The sequence below is a fragment of the Anolis sagrei genome, chromosome 1, assembly GCF_037176765.1.
Source record: "Anolis sagrei isolate rAnoSag1 chromosome 1, rAnoSag1.mat, whole genome shotgun sequence".
NCBI lineage: Eukaryota > Metazoa > Chordata > Lepidosauria > Squamata > Dactyloidae > Anolis > Anolis sagrei.
The window spans coordinates 323990797-324014252 of NC_090021.1; the positions used below are offsets into that span (position 1 = coordinate 323990797).

The following is a 23456-nucleotide window of genomic DNA, read 5'->3' on the forward strand; positions in this document are numbered from 1 at the left end:
CTTTGAAACCCCCTCATGACCCCCACAGGGGTCTCAACCTCTAGGTTGAGAAATGCTGATATACACCTAATACCCATAGCCTGAAAAAAACTTTATCCACAAATTTGTTAATAATTTTGTGCATGAAACAATGTTTGTGTATATTAAACCATCACAAAGCAAAGGTGTCACTAGCTTAATCAATCATGTGGACAATTTGGTGTTTTGGATTATTTTGGATAAGGGATACTGGAAGATCTACTACTGGGCAGGATGCCATCCACCTATTTTAAAAACCAGAAATCTATTCTTAGCTGTTTAGAGTATTTTTTCCCTTTCTTTTTGGTTATGTCTGGCAGTTTATTGAGCTCCCAGAAAGTGCTACAGCAAAAAACTGACTTTGAAACTCACCTTGATTACTCAACCCTCTTGTAAACCATATTTCCTCTCATAAAGGAATCTTACTGTTCCTTTCAAACGTCATGTAGGCGACATTAAAATAAAACACAGTGCCATACTCCAGTCTTTTTTAAAAAGGTTCTAATTAAAAGAAAGGCTTCCCCATTTCCCACACAGTTGTGTACATTAAACACGTAAGTTCTCTAGGCAACAGCCAAAACCCTTATTTTCATCACACAAGCAGGAACCGCAGGGTGGGAGAGGAGAAAGGAAGAGTCTCTATCTAGGATGAAGTTCTTAACTCTTCAGTTTGAGGTCTAAGGGCTTCAGAAAGTGTGGCAAAGGCAGGTCCTCCAGCGCCTCGGGGAACTGATCTGGAGAAATGGTCCCAAGTAAGACTTGCATGGACTGGACAAAGAGGGACGAAGGTGCTAAGCCTGCCAGCCACTCAAACCGTTGCTTCCCCAACAGTTCTTGCCACTGTTGCCGGTCCTCCAGGAGCTGTGGCTTCCGTGCAAAATGGAAGCCCTGAGGCATAAAGAGGAACAGAGAGTCCAGGAGGAGCAACTTGGTGCATAGGTTGGATGCCGGGTTTTCCCAGATTTGTTGCAGCAAGAGGTCCAATGGGGTGTTTCCAGCACCATCGCAGAGGCAAGGTGAGGCGCCATGGCCCAGCAGCAAAAGGAAACACTCGGGCCTTGCCAGTTCACAAGCCACGTGGAGAGATGTCTTGCCCCCTTCCACACGGCTGCAGCCTCGGCGGTCTAAGTAACCAGCTCGTTCACTTGCAGGGAAGTCTCTGATGGCTTTCAGGATCTCTAAAAGGATGTGGACACGGTTGTACCGGACAGCCATGGCCAAGTGAGGGGCCGATGAATGGCAGCAGCTGAAATGCAGGCTGGGTATCGCCAGGGCGTTCTTAGGAAATTTGTTGAGGAGGTAATGGGCATAAGGCTGGTGGTTGTGCACTAAAGCATAGAGAAGGGCCTCTGAAGGGGAGTAGCTGCTGACCTTGCCTCCTTCTTGCCAATGAAAGGCTTCCATGCGCCGCATGTCCTCCAACAGCCACACGGGCATCTGGTCCCTCACAGCTTGGTAGAAGGCAAAGGAGGATTTCTTGCATTGCTTCTGGGACTGGGAGCTGTGGCTGCTGTAGCCGTTCAGCCATTTGACGTTCCAGGGCATCGCGGAGGGAGGGTTTCAAGGAGGATGGCTATCAAAACGGCTTCTTCATGAAGACCCAAGAGGAACAGATTGCTTTAAAAGAAAAAGTAAAACACACAATGGTCAGTGTACAAGCCAAAGCAGAATGTAGGTTAATGGACTGTACATTTAAGACATCCCTGGTGACACTATATGTCTCCATCACTCACTGTGAAAATAAATAACATCATGTGTCTTAATTTTCCTACATTCTCTAAATATTCTATAAATATGAAGACTAATTCAAATTTATAGAATACCTAGAGAAGACTAATTAAACAAGTTCTGTGTGGTGATCTATTTGAGGGGGTCAATGACTTTGAGGTCTCCTTGGATATGATAAGAGATACTGCATATATTCCCAATACTATAAATAATTATGTGCCTCCTTAAAGACTAATTACAACATATGGATTAACTTCTCATAGTATTGTTGAAGGCTTTCATGGTCGTAATCACTGGGTTGTTGTAGGTTTTTTGGGCTGTATGGCCATGTTCTAGAAGCATTCTCTCCTGATGTTTCGCCTGCATCTGTGGCAAGCATCCTCAGAGGTTCTGAGGATGCTTGCCACAGATGGAGGCAAAACGTCAGGAGAGAATCCTTCTAGAACATGGCCATACAGCCCAAAAAACCTACAACTACCCAACTTTCCATAGCTTTCAGCCTCCTTTGACTTCAGGCACCTGAAGAAGTAGGTGTGGTCCATGAAAACATGTGCTATAGGAAGCCTTTAAGATGCCACATGATTCTTTGCTGTTTTTCCCAGAAGACTAACATGACTACACCACTCCCTGAAGTATATCCAATACACTGATATAAATGCCACATGCATTATTTTTATTTTATCAGCAAAAAGAGTCTCCATTGACCTGATTAGAGGTTCCTAGCTGTGGAAAAGTAGAGACGCATTAGGACCTTCCTTACATTTGCATGGAATTGCAAAAGCAATTTCTGAACTGTCATTCCGGAAATACAGGTTAGGAAAATCAAACGTAAGAGGTATAAACAAGAGAGCTAAACACTAAATAAGAACTCTATTTAGGGGTTACATCAGAATGAGAAGAACCTCTGCATCATGTTTCTCTGATTGTTGCTCCTCTAAACATACAGATTCACTATCAATTTCAAATTGAAATCTATCCTATCCCCGGTGGCACAATGGGTGGCACAATGAAGACAGACAGGTCAGAGGTTCAAATCTGGGGAGAGTGCGGATGAGCTCCCTCTGTCAGCTCCAGCTCCCCATGCAGGGAAATGAGAGAAGCCTCCCACAAGGATGGTAAAACATCCAATATCCAGGCGTCTCCTGGGCAACGTCCTTGCTGACGGCCAATTTTCTCACACCAGAAGCGACGTGCAGTTTCTCTAGTTGCTCCTGACATGAAAAAAAATCCATCTAAATTCCACTCAGTGGTGAAACCTCCTCCTTAGTAGACCACAATGATCTTTTGAAAGTTGATGAAAATATCAGATAAGTAACAAAGCTGTTGCTTTGAAAAGGTGCTCCTAGGCAAACTGGGTCCATGTCAGGGTTGCTGTTGTTTAAAACACATCATTAACTTTGTTGATTTCCTTCCTACTGATATCTGCAGGGCTGATCTTATCATTAGGCAGAATGAAGCAGCAACCTCAGATCTGGGTTGCTGTTGTTGCTGTGTGCCTTCAAGATATTTTGTACCCATGATGACCTTATCACAGAGTTTTCTCAGTAAGATTTATTCAGAAGATACTTCCTCTGAGGCTGAGAGGGTGTGATTTGTCCAAGGTCAACCAATGGGTTTCCATGACCAAGAAGGGATTCAAACACTGGTCTCCAGAGTTGTAGTTCAGTGCTCACACCACTGCATTACACTGGCTCTAGAGCAACGTTTTACAACGTGGGGGTCAGGACCACTGGGGGGGGTTGTGAGGGGGTGTCAGAGGGGTCACCAAAGATAATCAGAAAACACAGCATTTTCTGTTGGTCATAGAAGCTCTGTGTGGGAAGTTTAGCCCAATTCTATTGTTGGTGGGGTTCAAGGGGGTTTGATTGTAGGTGAACTCTAAACCCTAGCAACTCCCAAATGTCAAGGTCTATTTCCCACAAATGCCACCTATGTTCACATTTGGGCTTATTGAGTATCCATGCCAAGTTTGGTCCAGATCCATCATTGTTTGAGTCCACAATGCTCTCTGGATGTAGGTGAACTACAACTCCAAAACTCAAGGTCAATGTCCACCAAACCTTTCCAGTATTTTCTGTTGGTCATGGGAGTTCTGTGTGCCAAGTTTGGTTCAATTCCATCATTGGTGGAGTTCAGAATGCTCCTTGATTGTAGGTGAGCTATAAATCCCAGCAACTATAACTCCTAAATGACAAAATCAATACCCCCCCCCCAACCCCACCAGTATTCAAATTTGGGCGTATCGGGTATTTCTGCCAAATCTGGTCCAGTGAATGAAAATATATCCTGCATATCAGATATTTACATTATGATTCATAATAGTACTAACATCACAGTTGTGAAGTAGTAATGAAAATAATTTTATGGTTGGGGGTCACCACATGAGGAACTGTATTAAGGCGTTGTGGCATTGGGAAGGTTGAGAAACACTGCTTTAAATGGTATTATATAACCACACTTCAACTTTTTGGCAACATATTCTACCAGTTTCTGAACGTTACAGTTGATAAATGTCTGCATTGTTATTGTGGAAAGGTAGTTTAACAAAAACTAGAAAGTGGGAGGTTTGTAGATCTTTTGTATGTGTTTTGCTATTGTCTTTCTGGTTTTTGTTATTTCTAATAGTTGCATAGTTGTATATACTATATAGTTGTGTAGTTTTCGGTTCCATAGTCTCATAGTTGTATATACTATGTAGTTGTGTAGCTTTCAGTTTTACATATTAGGCATTAGGAAGGCCGAGAACTACTGATCTAGAGGTATTCTTAACAGGCACCCAAGTACTCCTTGTTTTGCTTATTCCTATTGAAAGCGGTATTTCAAAGAAAGGAATTGGCAAAAACCACCTTTTAATATCCCTTGCCTAAGAAAACCCCATGAAAGCTGTAAAGTAGGATTGCCAGCTGACTTCACGACATATATTCGTACACCTCTGACCTCACCTCTGAGGATGCTTGCCATAGATGCAGGCGAAACGTCAGGAGAAATGCCTCTAGAACATGGCCATATAGCCTGAAAAAACCCACAAGAACTGAATATATGCGTACACATTGCATTTCTATTGCTATAGAGTGGAAGCAATGCTTGTGGCCAAAATAATTTGGCTGTTTTTAGGTAATGTATGTACCTATCTAGGCTTGGGTAGAGGTGGGAGCAAGATTTGGTGCTCTCTTGGGCTAGCAGTTAATTCTGTGAGCAGCTTTATTCTTCCTGTACTTCAGGGTGCATCTACACGGCAGAATGAATTCAGTTTGACACCTTAATTGCCATTGTGAATGTCATGGAATCCTGGGAGTTGCAGTTTGGTGAGACACCTGCACTCTTTGGCAAAAAAAACCTAAAGATTGGGTTGTGAGACCTCAGAGGATGCTTGCCATAGATGCAGGTGAAACATCAGGAGAGAGTGCTTCTAGAACATGGCCATATAGCCTGAAAAACTACAACAACCCAATGATTCCAGCCATTAAAGGCTTTGACAAACTAAAGATTGTGGGCCCTTCTGCACAGCCTCATATCCCAGAATATCAAGGCAGGAAATCACACATTATCTGAGTGTGGACTCAGAAAGCCCAGTTCAATGCAGATATTGTGGGATTTTCTGCCTTGATATTCTGGGATATAGGGCTGTGTGGAAGAGCCCTGAGTAAAGCTTCAACTCCCCAGATTCCACAAGATTTTACCATGGCAGCTAAAGTGGTGTCAAGCTGTATTAGTTCTACACTATAGATCAGGCATGGGCAGAGGTGGCCCTAGGTAATTTTCAATGATAAGTAAACAGTTTTTGCCCCCCCCCCCCCCAACCAACCAATCACTGATATATATTTTCTGCTCGTCGTGGGAGTTCTGTGTGCCATATTTGGTTCAATTCCATCAGAATGCTTTTTGATTGTAGGTAAACTATACATCCCAGTAACTACAACTCGCATATGTCAAGGTCTATTTTCCCCCAAGAGCGCTTCAAGAGTACCCCTGGGCAAAATCAACTATACTGCAAATTCTTACTTCGCGTAATGGGTTGGGCCACCCCTGGGCATGGGCCAAATTGGGCCCTCCAGGTGTTTTGGACTTCTGTTACCACAATTCCTGAAAAGGAAGGGGCCTGAGGCTGTTAGGAACTGTGGGAATGGAAGTCCAAAACATCTGGAGGGCTCAAGTTGGCCCATGCCTGGTATAGATGAACCCTCATGTATCCTGCCAGAAGAGTGGTAAGAGGCCCATTTCCTGACTCACAGAAAACTGACTATAAAACACCAGTCAAGGTGGTCCCAGGCACTGGGTGCAGTGCCTAAAGACTTTGGCCTGCACTTAAACACAATCAGAGCTGACAAGATTACCATCTGCCAGCTGCTAAAGGCCACCCTACTGGGATCTGCACGCATTATTCGTTGATACATCACACAGACCTAGACACTTGGGAAGTTTCCAATGTGTGATCCAATACAACAGCCAGCAGACTGATCTTGTTTGCTGTGGACTCATCTTGTTGTGTTTCAAATAGTAGTAGTAGTAGTAGCAGTAGTAGTAGTAATGCAAATAATATATTCGTATTCCGCTCTATCTCCCCAAAGGGACTCAGGGCGGAAGCTCTTCACCTCCACCTCCATTGGAAGAAACTTGCAATTCGATTCCTCTGAGGCCACAGAGCGAGTTTGCCAATGAACCAGCTGACAGATTGGTGACAAAGGCTGTCAGTTCACATGACCAAGTTGGCACCAGGCAAATCCTTGGCTGAGTGGCTCCACACAAAAAAGCAGCTGGTCAAGGGAGGCAACAGTGTGGGCAAGTATCCTTTAGCATACTTACTCCCTCGCATTGCCAGGCACATCTCTTTCAAGTAAGATGCAGAAAACATCGTGGGCCCCTCCTTAAGCTCTGAGCAGGCTTGTCTTCTAAGAATCTGATTCCCCTTAAATGACCTCTGCTGCAAGGGAAATTCACACAACTTGCAAGCATAACAGGGCAATTTGGTTTTGGGGAAGATCAAGACACAATGTTGTCTGTATTTTATAACACATGGGAGGGTCAATATGATTGCATCAAGTGGCCAATCTTTCTGCAGCCTACATCTTAATATTTCCTTGCTGAAGGTGAGAGTATGATTTTGGAAAGCAGGATTTGAATCTGGGTTGCTGTGAATTTTTCCAGGCTGTATGGCCATGTTCCAGAAGCATTCCCTCCTGCCGTTTCGCCCACATCTATGGCAGACATCCTCAGAGGTTGTGAGGTCTGTTGGAAACTAGGCAAGCGGGGTTTATATATCTGTGGAATGTGCAGGGTGTGAGAATTAGAATTCTTGCTCAGAGACAGAAACCGGCTGGTTGGTCTCTGGGCAAGTCACACTCTCTCAGCTTCCACGTCCTTTATCAATGGAATCATAGAATCATTGTGTTGGAAGAGACCTCGTGGGCCATCCAGTCCAACCCCCTGTCAAGAAGCAGGAAAATTGCATTCAAAGCATCCCCAACAGATGGCCATCCAGCCACTGCTTAAAATGCTCCAAAGAAGGAGCCTCCACCACACTCTGGGGCAGAGAGTTCCACTTCTGAACAGCTCTCACAGGAAGTTCTTCCTTGTGTTCAGGTGGAATCTCCTTTCTTGTAGTTTGAAGCCATTGTTCTGCGTCCTAGTCTCCAGGGCAGCAGAAAACAAGCCTGCTCCCTCCTCTCTGTGACTTCCCCTCACATATTTATACATGGACCTCATCACGTCTCCTCTCAGCCTTCTCTTCTTCAGGCTAAACATGCCCAGCTCTTTAAGCCGCTCCACACAGGGCTCAGTCTCCAGACCCTTGATAATATTTGTTGCCCTCCTCTGGGCACATTCCAGCTTGTCAACATCTCCCTTCAGTTGTGGTGCCCAGAATTGGACACAGTATTCTAGGTGTGGTCTGTCCAAGACAGAATAGAGGGGTAGCATGACACTAGCATCCTATCTGTGCAGGCCAAAATCCCAATGGCTTTTTACGCTGGCGCATGACATTGTTGGCTCTTGTTTAACTTGTTGTCACTTGTCACAAGGACTCCAATATCTTTCTCACACGTACTGCTATCAAGCCAGGTGTCCCCCATTCTGTATCTTTGCATTTCATTTTTTCTGCCCAAGTGGAGTATCTTGCATTTGCTGCTGTTGAACTTCATTTTGTTAGTTTTGGCCCATCTCTCGAATCTGTTAATATCATTTTGAATTCTGCTCCTGTTTTCTGGGGTATTAGCCGTCCCTCCCAATTTGTCTGCAAACTTGATGATCATGCCATCTAACCCTTCATCTAAGTCATTAAAAGTGATGTTGAACAGGACCGGGCCCAGGATTGAACCCAGCTCCTTCTTTGGAGGCTTTTAAGCAGAGGCTGGATGGCCATCTATTGAGGGTGATCTGAATACAGTTTTCCTGCTTCTTGGCAGGGGGTTGGACTGGATGGCCCACGAGGTCTCTTCCAACACAATGATTCTATGATTCTATGGCACTCCACTCATCACTTCTTTCCAGGAGGGTGCTCACCAAGAGGAAGTATTGGTGAATACCCTCTGGGTTCGTTTGCTTAACCAATTACAGATCCACCTAACTGTAATTTTGCCTAGCTCACATTGGACTAGTTTGTTTGCCAGAAGGTAATGGGGGACCTTGTTGAAGGCTGAATCTACACTGCTAAATACTGCAGTTTGATCTGCATTATAGACCCAGTATAAACAGAGGCTGGATGCCCATCTGTTGGGGGTGCTTTTAATGCAGTTTTCCTGCTTCTTGGCAGGGGGTTGGACTGGATGGCCCATGAGGTCTTTTCCAACTCTATGATTCTATGATTCTAGTATAGACCCATACAATGCCATTGAAACAGCATTCTTTGGCAGTGCTGATACAACTTCAAGCTTCCCAACATAACCAGCAATTCTCCTCGCTTTTGAGCCTCCAGGAACCCCATACACTACCTCCTCCTTGGAGATTAAAACATATATATTTAAAAACTCTCTCTAGCACAGAGTCTTCTTTTGGAACAGATCTTAATTCCGGGTTGTTGTGAGTTTTCCAGGCTATATGGCCACATTCCTGAAGTATTCTCTCCTGACGTTTTACCTGCATCTATGACAGGCATCCTGAGTTTTCCGAGCTGTTTGGACATGTTCCCGAAGCATTCTCTCCTGACGTTTTACCTGCATCTATGGCAGGCATCCTGAGTTTTCCAAGCTGTATGGCCATGTTCCCTAAGCATTCTCTCCTGACGTTTTGCCTGCATCTATGGCAAGCATCCTGAGTTTTCTGGGCTGTATGGTCATGTTCCCTAAGCATTCTCTCCTGACGTTTTGCCTGCATCTATGATAGGCATCCTGAGTTTTCTGGGCTGTATGGCCATGTTCCTGAAGCATTCTCTCCTGACGTTTCACCTGCATCTATGACAGGCATCCTGAGTTTTCCGAGCTGTATGGCCATGTTCCCTAAGCATTCTCTCCTGATGTTTTGCCTGCATCTATGGCAGGCATCCTGAGTTTTCCGAGCTGTATGACCATGTTCCCTAAGGATTCTCTCCTGACGTTTTGCCTGCATCTATGACAGGCATCCTGAGTTTTCTGGGCTGTATGGCCATGTTCCCAAAGCATTCTCTCCTGACGTTTTGCCTGCATCTATAGCAGGCATCCTGAGTTTTCTGAGCTGTATGGTCATGTTCCTGAAGCATTCTCTCCTGTCGTTTTGCCTGCATCTATGGCAGGCATCCTGAGTTTTCTGAGCTGTATGGCCATGTTCCCTAAGCATTCTCGCCTGACGTTTTGCCTGCATCTATGGCAGGCATCCTCTGAGGTTGCTTGCCATAGATGCAGGTGAAACGTCAGGAGAGAATGCTTCAGGAACATGACCATACAGCCCAGAAAAGTCACAACAACCCATTGATTCCTTCCATGAAAGCCTTCAACAATACAGATCTTAATTCATTTCATTGGGAGGGAAGGAAAACCCTAGCCATTACAAGATCTGGATGAGAAGGAGATGAGGAGACACACTTCTTTGCAAACCCTGGGCGATTTCTCTCCTTGACCAAAAGGGAAAAACACCAGTTCAAGGCTTCCCTTCGGCCTCCTTCCTTCTTTCCTTCCATCTTCCTCACCCGCCCCAAATCTCTTACCTCATAGATCTCCACCACAAGTCGCCCACTCACCTTGGGATGTGGGGGTTGGCATGGGAAGATCTATAGATCCTGGGATCTATAGATCTTGGGGGGAAAGGGAGAAAACGCGCAGGCTCCTCACCTCCTCCTCCTCCTCTGTCTCTGCTTCTTGGGGAACTCCGGCTTCCTTGGATTCCTTGCCAGCCGGCTGCTGCTGCAATCAATGAGCCAATGTCTCTCTTTCTCCTCCCTCTGTTGCAACCACAATCAACACACACACACACACACACAACGCCTCCTTCTCTTCCTCCTCTTCTCTCTGCAGCCCCAAACTGCTTCAGAAGCCGGCGGGATGGCCAAAGCCCTTGAGCTCCTTCTGGGGCTCTTTTATCCCCTCCTCTCCCTCCCTCCTCGGCCCCCACCCCTCGGGAAGGCCGGTCAGGACCGGGGAACTGTCCAGCGCCTCGAGATTGGTCCCCGGACAGGGCTCCCCCGCTTCTGATTGGCTGGCCAAAGAGGGTGGGGGTTCCACTGCGATTGTTGCGTCACAAGGAGGCGAAGTTCCAAGAAACTTCGCCTCTGGGCCATAGAGACCCAAAAGGGAGGAGGAGGAGGAGGAAGAGGAAGGACGAGGAAGGCTGACCTTGTTCCTTTCGGGAGACAACTTTAGGTTGCCCCTCAGTGCTCTGCTTAAGCTGGCAAACTCCCCGGGACTGCAACACAACGAATCCTCAGGAATTTGGCAAATGGAAAGTAATGCTTCTCCTGTTTCTTTCTCCTCTTCCCTTTTGGTTTCCCTTTGAAATTCTCTGATTCTTGGGAAGAGGGAGGACTGTCAGACCCACGGCAGCCCTTCTTTCATTCCTTTCGCTACCCAGTCCTAAGGAAAATCTCTTTCCAAACTTGCAGGAAGAGCCTTTGACCTTCGCTTGGGAGGGAAAGGACACTCAGAGGTGCCTTTGGGGAGGAGGCTTGGCCTCTGCACTTCACACAACCAGCAGTGGCAGGCGCCAGGCTTGGAAGCCAACACTGTTACTTGTCACAGCAGGTACCAAAAGCTGCTATCCACAGTGTGTGTGTGTGTGTTTCCAGGTACATTATTTGTTTATTTATTTATTTACCCTTTACGGCTCCGGCCCAGCGTACCTGTCCGAATGTATCTCCTTCTACGTCCCACCTCGGAGTTTAAGATCTGTTGAGAGGCCCCTGCTCTCGGCTACACCTTTATCACAAGCGAGATTGGTGGGGGACGAGAGACAGGGCCTTCTCGGTGGTGGCCCCTCGCCTGTGGAATGTGCTCCCCAAGGAAATTAGGACATCAACATCCCTCCTCTCCTTCAGAAGGAAGCTAAAGACCTGGATGTGGGACCAGGCCTTCGGGTAAGCTGGCAGATGGACAAAGACAACCAATAATGACCAGAGTAGGAAAGGACAATTACGATGCAAAATGGTTTACGGACTTGGATTGGGTGAACATTGACCACAAGATGTTTTTATTGATGCTAGTATACTGTTGATTGTTTTAATTAGTTATAACTGTGATATTATGTGGTAAATTTGTGTATTGTATATTGTATTGTACTTTGTAATTGTTAGGCATCGAACTGTGCCTTTTGTAAGCCGCCCTGAGTCCCCCCTAGGGGGTTGAGAAGGGCGAGGTAGAAGCACCCCAAATACATAATTAAAATAAATTAAAACATTTAAATTCCACCCTTTTCACCCCGAAGGGGACTCAGGGCAGAGCACAGCATATATATCCACAACATCTAATGCCGGGACAAGAATTCATATGAGTATACATAAACATTAAAAACATTTATCAAAATATTAAAATACATCGTCTTGGTCATCTGTGTCAAATCTAAATTGGCCTGGTAAAGTAGAGGCAAACTTGGGCCTTCCAGGTGTTTTGGACTTCAACTCCCACTATTCCTAATAGCATTTGTTTCAGGGTGCATCTACATGATAGTATGAATGCAGTTTGACACCACATTAATTGCCATGGCTGAATGACTTGGAATCCTGGGAGTTGTAGTTTGGTGAGGCACCTGCACTCTTTGGCAGAAGAATAATAGAATCAAAGACTTGGAAGAGGCCTCATGGGCCATCCAGTCCAACCCCCTGCCAAGAAGCAGGAATATTGCATCACCCCTGACAGATGGCCATTCAGCCTCTGTTTAAAAGCTTCCAAAGAAGGAGCCTCCACCACACTCCGGGGCAGAGAGTTCCACTGCTGAACGGCTCTCACAGGAAGTTCTTCCTCATGTTCAGATGGAATCTCCTCTCTTGTAGTTTGAAGCCATTGTTTCATGTCCTAGTCTCCAAGGAAGCAGAAAACAAGCTTGCTCCCTCCTCCCTGTGGCTTCCTCTCACATATTTATACATGGCTATCATATTTCCTCTCAGCCTTCTCTTCTTCAGGCTAAACATGCCCAGCTCCTTAAGCCGCTCCTCATAGGGCTTGTTCTCCAGACCCTTGATCATTTAAGTCACCCTCCTCTGGACACATTCCAGCTTGTCAAGATCTCTCTTGAATTGTGGTGCCCAGAATTGGACACAATATTCCAGGTGTAGTCTAACCAGAGCAGAATAGAGGGGGAGCATTACTTCCCTAGATCTAGACACTATGCTCCTATTAATGCAGGCCAAAATCCCATTGGCTTTAGAAGCTAAAGACTAAGTAAAACTTCAACTCCCCAGATTCTACAACATTTGGATCTGGCACCTTCAGGGTAATAAGTGTATTGTTGTTATCTGTCCTCAAGTCAACTTGAAGTTAAGATGACGCTATGAATAAGAGACCTCCAAGCCCCCCTCTCACCAACAGCTCTTGCAGATTTAGGGACAGAGCTTCCATGATGGACTCTATCCATCTGGAAAGAGATAGAGAGGAAAGCATTGTCGGGTGGGGTTGTAATGTTTCAAGGATGCTTAAAGTAATTGTCACATCAAAGCATTGTGGAAATAAAATGGAAAAAAACGCAGTCCATTCTGTCTTAATTTGCACTGCAAGAAGGATACCAAGAATTCTGTGTTAGCAGTTGTTCCCCCAGGCAGCAACCAAGCCAGACTTTGAAGCTGCAAGGCCATTAAATGCTAATCAAGGTAGCCAATTGCAACATTCACACCTGCCTCAAGCAGACAAGAGCTCTTTCTCCCACCCTGGATATAATCCCACAGATATATAAACCTCACTTGGCGAGTTTTCAACAGACCTCACAACCTCTGAGGATGCCAGTCATAGATGTGGGTGAAATGTCAGGAGAAAATGCTTCTGGAACATGGCCATACTTTCCAGAAAACTCACAGTAACCCAGTTGTTCCTCTACTTGTTACAATATTTATTCTGTTTCAGCTCACTCTCAAAAGGCCCAATTGACATTGCAAAGTAATCCTGGTGCTACCATTAAACAGAAGCAGCACTTTAGGATTTTGGGTGGCATGACAAAATCTTTGTTTTGGAGGTATTACCTATTAGGTATTACCTATTAGGCTCTGATGCACCAGAATTGTTTAAAACTTGAGTCCAATGCAATTGAATTGTTCTGAAACTGTTAGAATTCCATTGTATGAAGGATATGCTGGGACTGGGGTTCAGCATAGGCTTTAATGGACACATTGAATTTCCCGAACCCATTGAGAATCCAAGTGCCTCTTGAATATGGCGAACATACTGACTGGAGTACAAGTATTGCTCACTTAACTCTTAATAATCAAAGATAAAGGGTTTTTTTTTTAACAAGGAGTATTTACCCAACCTGTTTTCTGCCTCATCCTCTTGTCTAGCTGGATTTTTAAAATCAGCATCAGCATGGAGAAGATAGCACAGTGAGATTGCTGGAGCAAATGTTTACAAAATATTGCATTCAAAACAAAGATTTTGTTGCACAATCACTGAATAACTCAGCATACAACCCCCCCCCCCCCAATAAGGTTCTGAGTGTTGTTTAAAATTCTTCAGGTGACAATGCTACATCCAGTGTGCCTCCATTATTGATCTAGTTTTATGTAGCTTCTGCAACAAAATGTGAGTCTGAGAGTCTCTGGTGCCCGAGGTTAATTTATAACAGCTAAGACCTTACATTGCTCATCCTAATGTGTGTGTTCATGGGCAGATCTCAACTACTGCTCTCTACTCATTATTCCAGAAGACTCACAACTGTCCAGAACACCTACAGTGGATTCTTAATATCTTTTTGGGTTTGGTTCTGGGACCCCTGGAGATACAAATCTATTTTTGCTCATCACATTACAATGAAATGGTGTTCTTTATGTAAAAGCTCAAAGCCAAGTTTTGCATTTTACATAGGCTGAAAGAGAAGACCAGCCTCCACAATGAGAAAGGGCATAAACAGATGGAAGATGGACTATATCACATGGAACAGTCCTATGGCATTTACATGATTGTTGATCCTGTGAAATTAATGGGATGATCATCCCCAGGATCTCACAACTTCGGTCGACTTCCCATGGGGGTGGAAATTCCACCCTCCCACAGTTCCATTTTTTAATAATTATTTTAAAATTTTACTTTCTCTGAAGTTTAGTTTTAAAACTTTTTAACTAATTGTTTTGTTCAATTAGGAGGGAATGGGTTTGGTGCAAGAAGGTGATGTATCTGCAATGTTGTGCATGATGTTATGTTAAGTGGGTGTCCTGCTTCCTCCAGAATCGGGGACAGCATGTGGTGAAGGGAGGGATGGTTTCCGTGAGGTCTCCGCTATTATGCGGGGTCCCGCAGGGAGCCATTCTCTCTCCTCTATTATTTAACATCTATATGTGACCACTTGCCTGACTGGTGCAAAGCTTTGGGATTGAGTGCCACCAGTACGCTGACGACACTCAGCTCATTCTGAGGATGGAAAGCCGGCCGGACTCCGTACCCGAAAATTTCCATCAGTGCCTTGAGGCCGTTGCTGGATGGTTGCGTGCCAGCAGGTTGAGGGTGAATCCAGAGAAGACGGAGATCCTTTGGCTGGGCCGTCCGGGTGGGAGGGAGATCCAGCTGCCTACCCTGGATGGCGAGACACTACGTCCGTCATCTTCTGTAAAAAGCCTTGGTGTCTTATTGGACCCTCTGCTCACAGTGGAGGCCCAGGTCTCTGCTGTGAGCAGATCTGCGTTTTTCCATCTGCGTCAGTTAGGCGACTGGCTCTCTACCTATCTAGGAACAACCTGGCTACGGTGATCCAGGTGACGGTCATCTCAAGGCTTGACTACTGTAATGCCCTCTACATTGGCCTTCCTTTGTCAGTGATCTGGAAACTGAAGCTGGTGCAAAATGCGGCGGCTCATCTTCTCGCCAGAGTGCCAGCGAGGTGTCGTATCACCCCATTCCTTCAGCGGCTGCACTGGCTTCTGATTGAGTACTGGATCACTTTCAAGGTGCTGGTTCTAACCTTTAAGGCCTTACATGGTCTGGGGCTGGCGTACCTGAGGGCACACTTATCTCCCTACCAACCCCAGAGATTACTCCGATCTGAAGACCAAGGTTTGCTTGCAGTCCCTGACATCCGGACTTACCATTTGTCATCTACTAGGCAGAGAGCTTTCTCGATCATGGCCCCTTATTTATGGAATTCCTTGCCAGTTGAAACTCGAACCATCCGAGACCTACCTGCTTTTCGGAAAGCCTGTAAAACTTTTCTTTTCCGGCAAGCTTTTGATGGGTGAACAACCCGGACTATGCCTGTTCTCGCCGCCTATTCTATTGTTATTGTTATTTTTAAAGCTAATTGTATTGTTTTAATCTGCTTCTGTAAACCGCTCCAAGCCAAATTGGGAGTAGCGGTATACAAATTAAATAAATAAACGAATGAATAAATAAATAAATAGGGACCATCACAACAACAATGACTTTTCTGCTTCTATGCTGCTTTTGTCATCTTCTTAAAATAAAGGCCCCACACTCCTGGATCTAAGTGCATAGACTCCTAGAGTTGGCAGAAACCACAAGGTCCATCCAATCCAACCCCGTGCCATGTGGGAATACACAATGAAATTATCTCCAACCGATGGTTATCCAGCTTAAAAATCTCTGGAGAAGGAGACTCCACCATATTCCAAGGCAGTGTATTTAACTGCATAACAGCTCCTACTGTCAAGAAGTTCTTCCTAATATTTTGGTGGAATTTTTTCCTGCAATTTGTTTTTAATTTTTTTTATTGTTTTATCATAGTTATTACATTTGTTATACATTTGTTTATAGCAGTTAAGGTAAAGGTAAAGGTTGTCCCCTGACATTAAGTCCAGTCATGTCTGACTCTGGGGTGTGGTGCTCATCTCCATTTCTAAGCCGAAGAGCCGGTGTTGTCCGTAGACACCTCCAAGGTCATGTGGCCGGCATGACTGCATGGAGCGCCGTTACCTTCCCGCCTGAGCGGTACCTATTGATCTACTCACATTTGCATATTTTTGAACTGCTAGGTTGGCAGAAGCTAGGGCTGACAGCGGAAGCTCACGCCGCTCCCCGGAATCGAACTGCGACCTTTCGATCAACAAGCTCAGCAGCTCAGTGCTTTAACCCACTGCACCACCGGGGGCTCCTAGTGGGTTATAGCAGTTACATATTACATATTATTCATCACCCTCTTTAACATATAATCTTATTATTCTGCTTAAGCATTTCCCCCCCTTTTTTCCCATCACTGTGCTCCCCTCCCCCCATTTCAAGCCACAACTTTTACATATCATCTGTCCAAAATCTCATTTCTTCTTGTGGCGGTAACCTTCCTTCTTTATTTTTTAAACCATTTGCAATAAATTTTCCCCATACAACATCAAAATCACTTTGTTTTCATATACCTTTTTAAACTTTTAATATACATGTAAGCTTATCATTTATTGCCAGTTTCCATGCAATTTGAATCAATTGATCCATGTCCTAGTTTCCAGAGCAGTAGAAAACAAGCCTGCCCCTCCTCAATGCGTCATCCTTCCAAATATTTAAATATGGCTGAGGGAGCTAAACAGGCCCAGTTCCCTCAGCCATGTGTCATAGGGCTTGGTTTCCAAACCGGTAATCATTGACATGATCTAACTTGTCAATATCCTTCTTGATTTGTGGTGCCAGAATTGGATGCTGGAGTGAGATTCTCCTTTAACAGTGTGTGCTCAAATAAGAAGGCTAACCCAGGATGCTACACACCTTGGTTATTTCTCAGAGGGTGCCCGCTCCTGCTTTCCTTTGGGCTGCAGAATGTCTCCAGTTGGCTTTGTTGACAAGGGCCCTTCAGGACAAATCCTGCTCAGTGTTAACTATTGTTTTAGACTGTGGCATGCCAAAATATTTGGCAGTAACAAAGGCCTCTGCTTCATGCTTTTGTTTCCCTGTCTTTTCTATATTCATTTGGAAACTCCATACAGTGAGTCAGACAGCGAAGGAGACGAGGATGTGGCCTGGAAACAATGACCAAACGGGGGACCGACGCCAGCAATTCCTGGAGTTTCCTGAAGTCTGAGGCCAGTTCAATATGGAGTTGACAAAAACCAAACATGTTGAATTCCATCTGAGGAATCAAAAGAATCTTAAAAGGAAAATGGACTGGAAATCAAAACTTTCCATACCGCCTTCATGGAATGTCCAAGGCAGCCAAAATACGGGAAATGTATTGTTTATCCTGTGTGTTATGGTCAAGCATAAATAGGGGCGGCTCATCCATTACGCGAAGTAAGCGGTCGCAGAACACTTTTTTTTTGCCAGGGGTGCAGAGGCACCTCTGTAAATGCCCCTCGACCGCCACTTGAGGAGCTCCCCCTCGGCTCACAACAACCCTAGCAGTCCGGGGGGAGCCTCGGCTTTCTTGCCTCGCTGCCAGGCGATCCTCTTCCCAAAGGGGCCGGTGGAGTTCAGAATGCTCTTTGATTGTAGGTGAACTATATATCCCAGTAACTACACTTGCCGCACTTGCTCCCTTGCCTGGCCCACTTTAGGTCCGGAGGCGTGCCTGAAGACCCCGGCGTGTGCACCAAAAGTCACCTCTTCTCCTGACTTTCTCTTCAGCCATTGGGACCAAGAGAGAGAGAGAGAGAGAGAGGTGGAGATGCCCACCTTTCCTGAAGGTAGGCACAAAAACAAAGGAGGGAGCGGAGGTGGGAGATACCTCCAGCCAGAGGGGCGCTCTCTCTCTCTCTTGCTTGGTCCCAATGGCTGAAGAGAAGTCAGGAGAAGAGGCGACTTTTGGCGTGCACGCTGGGGTCTTCAGACACGCCTCCAGACCCGAAGCGGGCCAGATGCGGGCCAGAGGAGGCGAGTGGAGCGCCGGGGGATCGGGAAAGGGAGCCGATCATGGGGAAGGGATTGAACGCAGAGAACGATTGAGCGCTGGCTCTGCTCGCGCACCCGGTGGTCGGGTGGAGCAGGAACGAGAGGGGCCAGGCAAGGCTCAAGGGCCCGGCCCCTTTGGGAAGAGGATCGCCCGGCAGCGAGGCAAGAAAGCCGAGGCTCCCCCCGGACTGCTAGGGCTGTTGTGAGCGGAGGTGGGAGATACCTCCAGCCAGAGGGGCGCTCTCTCTCTCACTTGCTTGGTCCCAATGGCTGAAGAGAAGTCAGGAGAAGAGGCGACTTTTGGCGTGCATGCTGGGGTCTTCAGACACGCCTCCAGACCCGAAGCGGGCCAGATGCGGGCCAGAGGAGGCGAGTGGAGCGCCGGGGGATCGGGAAAGGGAGCCGATCATGGGGAAGGGATTGAACGCAGAGAACGATTGAGTGCTGGCTCTGCTCGCGCACCCGGTGGTCGGGTGGAGCAGGAACGAGAGGGGCCAGGCAAGGCTCAAGGGCCCGGCCCCTTTGGGAAGAGGATCGCCCGGCAGCAAGGCAAGAAAGCCGAGGCTCCCCCCGGACTGCTAGGGCTGTTGTGAGCGGAGGTGGGAGATACCTCCAGCCAGAGGGGCGCTCTCTCTCTCTCTTGCTTGGTCCCAATGGCTGAAGAGAAGTCAGGAGAAGAGGCGACTTTTGGCGCGCACGCTGGGGTCTTCAGACACGCCTCCAGACCCAAAGCGGGCCAGATGCGGCGGCTCTGCCCCTTGGTCCACCCGCGTATTGGGGAGAGGAGAGGAGGCGAGTGGAGCGCCAGGGGATCGGGAAAGGGAGCCGGTCATGGGGAAGGGATCGAGCCTCGCCTAGCCCCTCTCGTTCCTGCTCCACCCGGCCACTGAGTGCGCGAGCAGAGCCAGCGCTCAATCGTTCTCCGCGTTCGATCCCTTCCCCATGACCGGCTCCCTTTCCCGATCCCCTGGCGCTCCACTCACCTCCTCTCCTCTCCCCAATCCGCGGGTGGGCCAAGGGGCAGAGCCGCCGCATCTGGCCCGCTTCGGGTCTGGAGGCGTGTCTGAAGACCCCAGCGTGCACACCAAAAGTCGCCTCTTCTCCTGACTTCTCTTCAGCCATTGGGACCAAGCAAGAGAGAGAGAGAGAGAGAGAGAGAGAGCCCCTCTGGCTGGAGGTATCTCCCACCTCCGCTCCCTCCTTTGTTTTTGCGCCTACTTTCAGGAAAGGTGGGCATCTCCACCTCTCTCTCTCTCTCTCTCTCTCTCTCTCTTGGTCCCAATGGCTGAGGAGAAAGTCAGGAGAAGAGGTGACTTTTGGTGCACACGCCGGGATCTTCAGGCACGCTTCCGGACCCAAAGTGGGGCAGGCAAGTGAGCAAGTGCGGCAAGTGTAGTTACTGGGATGTATAGTTCACCTACAATCACAGAGCATTCTGAACTCCACCAATGATGGAATTGAACCAAATATGACACACAGAACTCCCACGAAGAACAGAAAATATATATCAATGATGGGTTTGGGGGGGGGGGGCGCCAAAATACTGTTTGCTTACCTTTGAAAATTACCTAAGGCCGCCTCTGAGCATAAACATAATGAAGGGCCCTTTCAGGTTACACTAATATATCACTGATACTATTATTTATTTATTTACAGTATTTATATTCCGCCCTTCTCACCCTGCAGGGGACTCAGGGCGGATTACAATGGATATATACCTGGCAAACATTCAATACCATAGGCACACAACATATATAGACAGACACACAGAGGCTATTTAAGATTCCAGCTTTTCCATGAGGGTATTCTGGCCACCAGGGGAGCTTTTGCTTCACCATCCATTTGTCACACTGATGAAGTACTTCCTCATTCTTTGCATTCTTGCTGGAGATTTTTATGGTGTCATAAATTAGCCTCTCCGCATAAGCGGTACCTAAATTTCCTTCTTGACAGATGCAACTGTCTTTCAGGCTGCAAAGGTCAACAGCAAGCTACACAAATTGGTTGGAAGCTCACTCTGACCCGGGCTGGCTTCGAACTCATAACCTTTTGGTCAGTAGTGATCTTAATGCAGCTGACTCCCAGCCAGCTGCACCACAGTCCCAGTGCTATTGCTATTGCTATGGCACCATTTAATGGAAGACAAAGATTTGTAGTTCGGGAAGGGGTACTTTGAATTCTCAGACCCAAGAACTCTAGTGTCTCAACAAACTACAAACTGCATGATTCTATAGGATGGAATGATGGCAGTCAATGCAGTATCAAAATCTGATCATCTGTCGGGAGTGCTTTGAATGCAATTTTCCTGTTTCTTGTCAGGGTGTTCACTGGATGGCCCACAAGGTCTCTTCCAACTCAATGATTCTATGAAAATGCAATAATTGGGTCTAAATTGAGTCGCCTTCTGTGCTGTTATTATGGAAGCTTTGGAGTAGAAAACAATTAGTATGGAAAAGTTACTTTTTAGGACCAAAGGATGCTGGGAATTGTAGTACAAAATGACTTTTTCAAGGAGTTCAGGTGGGATCATAGAATCATAGAATCATAGAATCAAAGAGTTGGAAGAGACCTCATGGGCCATCCAGTCCAACCCCCTGCCAAGAAGCAGGAATATTGCATTCAAATCACCCCTGACAGATGGCCATCCAGCCTCTGTTTAAAATCTTCCAAAGAAGGAGCCTCCACCACACTCCGGGGCAGAGAGTTCCACTGCTGAACGGCTCTCACAGTCAGGAAGTTCTTCCTAATGTTCAGATGGAATCTCCTTTCTTGTAGTTTGAAGCCATTGTTCCGTGTCCTAGTCTCCAAGGAAGCAGAAAACAAGCTAGCTCCCTCCTCCCTGTGGCTTCCTCTCACATATTTATACATGGCTATCATATCTCCTCTCAGCCTTCTCTTCTTCAGGCTAAACATGCCCAGTTCCCTAAGCCGCTCCTCATAGGGCTTGTTCTCCAGACCCTTGATCATTTTAGTCGCCCTCCTCTGGACACTTTCCAGCTTGTCAATATCTCTCTTGAATTGTGGTGCCCAGAATTGGACACAATATTCCAGATGTGGTCTAACCAAAGCAGAATAGAGGGGTAGCATTACTTCCTTAGATCTAGACACTATGCTCCTATTGATGCAGGCCAAAATCCCATTGGCTTTTTTTGCCGCCACATCACATTGTTGGCTCATGTTTAACTTGTTGTCCACGAGGACTCCAAGATCTTTTTCACACGTACTGCTCTCGAGCCAGGCGTCCCCCATTCTGTATCTTTGCATCTCATTTTTTCTGCCAAAGTGGAGTATCTTGCATTTGTCACTGTTGAACTTCATTTTGTTAGTTTTGGCCCATCTCTCTAATCTGTCAAGATCGTTTTGAATTCTGCTCCTGTCCTCTGGACTATTGGCTATCCCTCCCAATTTGGTGTCGTCTGCAAACTTGATGATCATGCCTTCTAGCCCTTCATCTAAGTCATTAATAAAGATGTTGAACAGGACCGGGCCCAGGACGGAACCCTGCGGCACTCCGCTCGTCACTTCTTTCCAAGATGAAGAGGAAGCATTAGTGAGCACTCTCTGTGTTCGTCCACTTAACCAATTACAGATCCACCTCACCGTAGTTTTGCCTAGCCCACATTGGACTAGTTTCCTTGCCAGAAGGTCATGGGGGACCTTGTCAAAGGCCTTACTGAAATCCAGGTACGCTACATCCACGGCATTCCCCGCATCTACCCAGCTTGTAGCTCTATCGAAGAAAGAGATCAGATTAGTCTGGCATGACTTGTTTTTGATAAATCCATGTTGACTATTAGCGATGACTGCATTTGTTTCTAAGTGTTTGCAGACCACTTCCTTAACAATCTTTTCCAGAATCTTGCCCGGTATCGACGTGAGGCTGACCGGACGGTAGTTGTTTGGGTCGTCCTTTTTTCCCTTCTTGAAGATTGGGACCACATTGGCCCTCCTCCAATCTGCTGGAACTTCTCCCGTTCTCCAAGAACTCTCAAAGATGGTTGCCAATGGTTCCGAAATGACTTCCGCTAGTTCCTTCAATACTCTTGGGTGTAGTTGATCTGGTCCTGGGGACTTGAACTCATTAAGAGCGGCCAGGTATTCCTGGACGACTTCTTTCCCAATTTGGGGTTGGATGTCCTCTAATCCCTCATCCACTCCATCTTGCTGAGGTTGAAGACTCTCTTTTTGTGAGAAGACCGAGGCAAAGAAGGCATTAAGTAGTTCTGCCTTTTCCCTATCCCCTGTCAGCATTGCCCCATCTTCTCCTCGAAGAGGTCCTATCGCCTCCTTGTTTTTCCTTTTTCTACTGACATAAGAATAGAAGCCCTTTTTATTGTTTTTAATGTCCCTGGCAAGTCTGAGCTCGTTTTTTGCTTTAGCTTTGCGGACCTTTTCCCTACAGGTGTTGGCCATTTGTTTGAATTCTTCTTTGGTGATTTCTCCCTTTTTCCACTTCTTGTGCATGTCTCTTTTGTGTCTTAGCACAGTTAGAAGTTCTTTGGACATCCATTCTGGCTTCTTTGCACTTGTCCTATTTTTTCTCTTTGTTGGCACGGTTTGCAATTGCGCCTTGAGTATTTCACTCTTGAGAAGTTCCCATCCATCCGTAGCTCCCTTGTCTTTTAGTATCTGTGTCCACGGAATGCTGCTCAGCGTTTCCTTCATTTTTTGGAAATCAGCTCTCCTAAAGTCCAAAATGCGGGTTTGACTTGTCTTAGTTTCGGCCTTCCTTTGTACCTCAAATTGCAGGAGCACATGGTCACTTGCCCCTAAGGATCCTACCACTTCGACCGCATTGATCAGGTCCTCCGCATTTGTTAGGATGAGATCAAGAGTAGCCAATCCCCTTGTTGCCTCTTCTACCTTCTGGACCATGAAATTGTCTGCAAGGCAAGCGAGGAATTTGTTGGACCTTGTACTCTTGGCCGAGTTTGTTTTCCAGCAAATATCGGGATAGTTGAAATCGCCCATGACTACTACATCTCTTTTCTGTGCCTGTTTGGTCAACTGTTGGCAGAAGACTTCATCAAGATCTTCCTCCTGGCTTGGGGGTCTGTAGTAGACGCCTACAACGACATCTTTTTGAGTCCCAGTTCCCTTGATTCTTATCCAGATGATTTCAAGCTGGTTTCCCAGATTGCTGTCTTGAATTTCTTCTGCAGCATAAGAGTTTTTGACATATAAGGCTACTCCGCCTCCTCTCCCCTTTGTTCGGTTTCTGTGAAAGAGGTTATACCCCTCGATATCTACATTCCAGCGATAGGAGTCATCCCACCAGGTTTCAGTGATGGCTATGATATCATATTTGTGGTGTTGTGCTAGAAGTTGGAGTTCGTCTTGTTTATTTCC

General features: G+C 46.4%; 1 protein-coding gene across 2 annotated transcripts; it reads right to left on the reverse strand.

Annotated features, from left to right (window-relative positions):
- Window positions 1-502: 502 nt before the first annotated feature.
- ANKRD9 (ankyrin repeat domain 9) lies at window positions 503-10232 on the reverse strand. Of its 2 annotated transcripts, none has more exons than XM_067463001.1 (2): window positions 9984-10232; window positions 503-1635 (listed from the first exon to the last, which is right to left on the reverse strand). In XM_067463001.1, the coding sequence occupies exon 2, from the start codon at window positions 1561-1563 to the stop codon at window positions 676-678; it is 888 nt and encodes a 295-aa protein (XP_067319102.1). In that variant the 5' UTR covers window positions 1564-1635; window positions 9984-10232; the 3' UTR covers window positions 503-675. The 2 variants fall into 2 exon arrangements, with proteins under 2 accessions (XP_067319102.1, XP_067319103.1); XM_067463002.1 differs by lacking the exon at window positions 9984-10232 and adding an exon at window positions 9893-9957.
- Between the last annotated feature and the right edge of the window lie 13224 nt (window positions 10233-23456).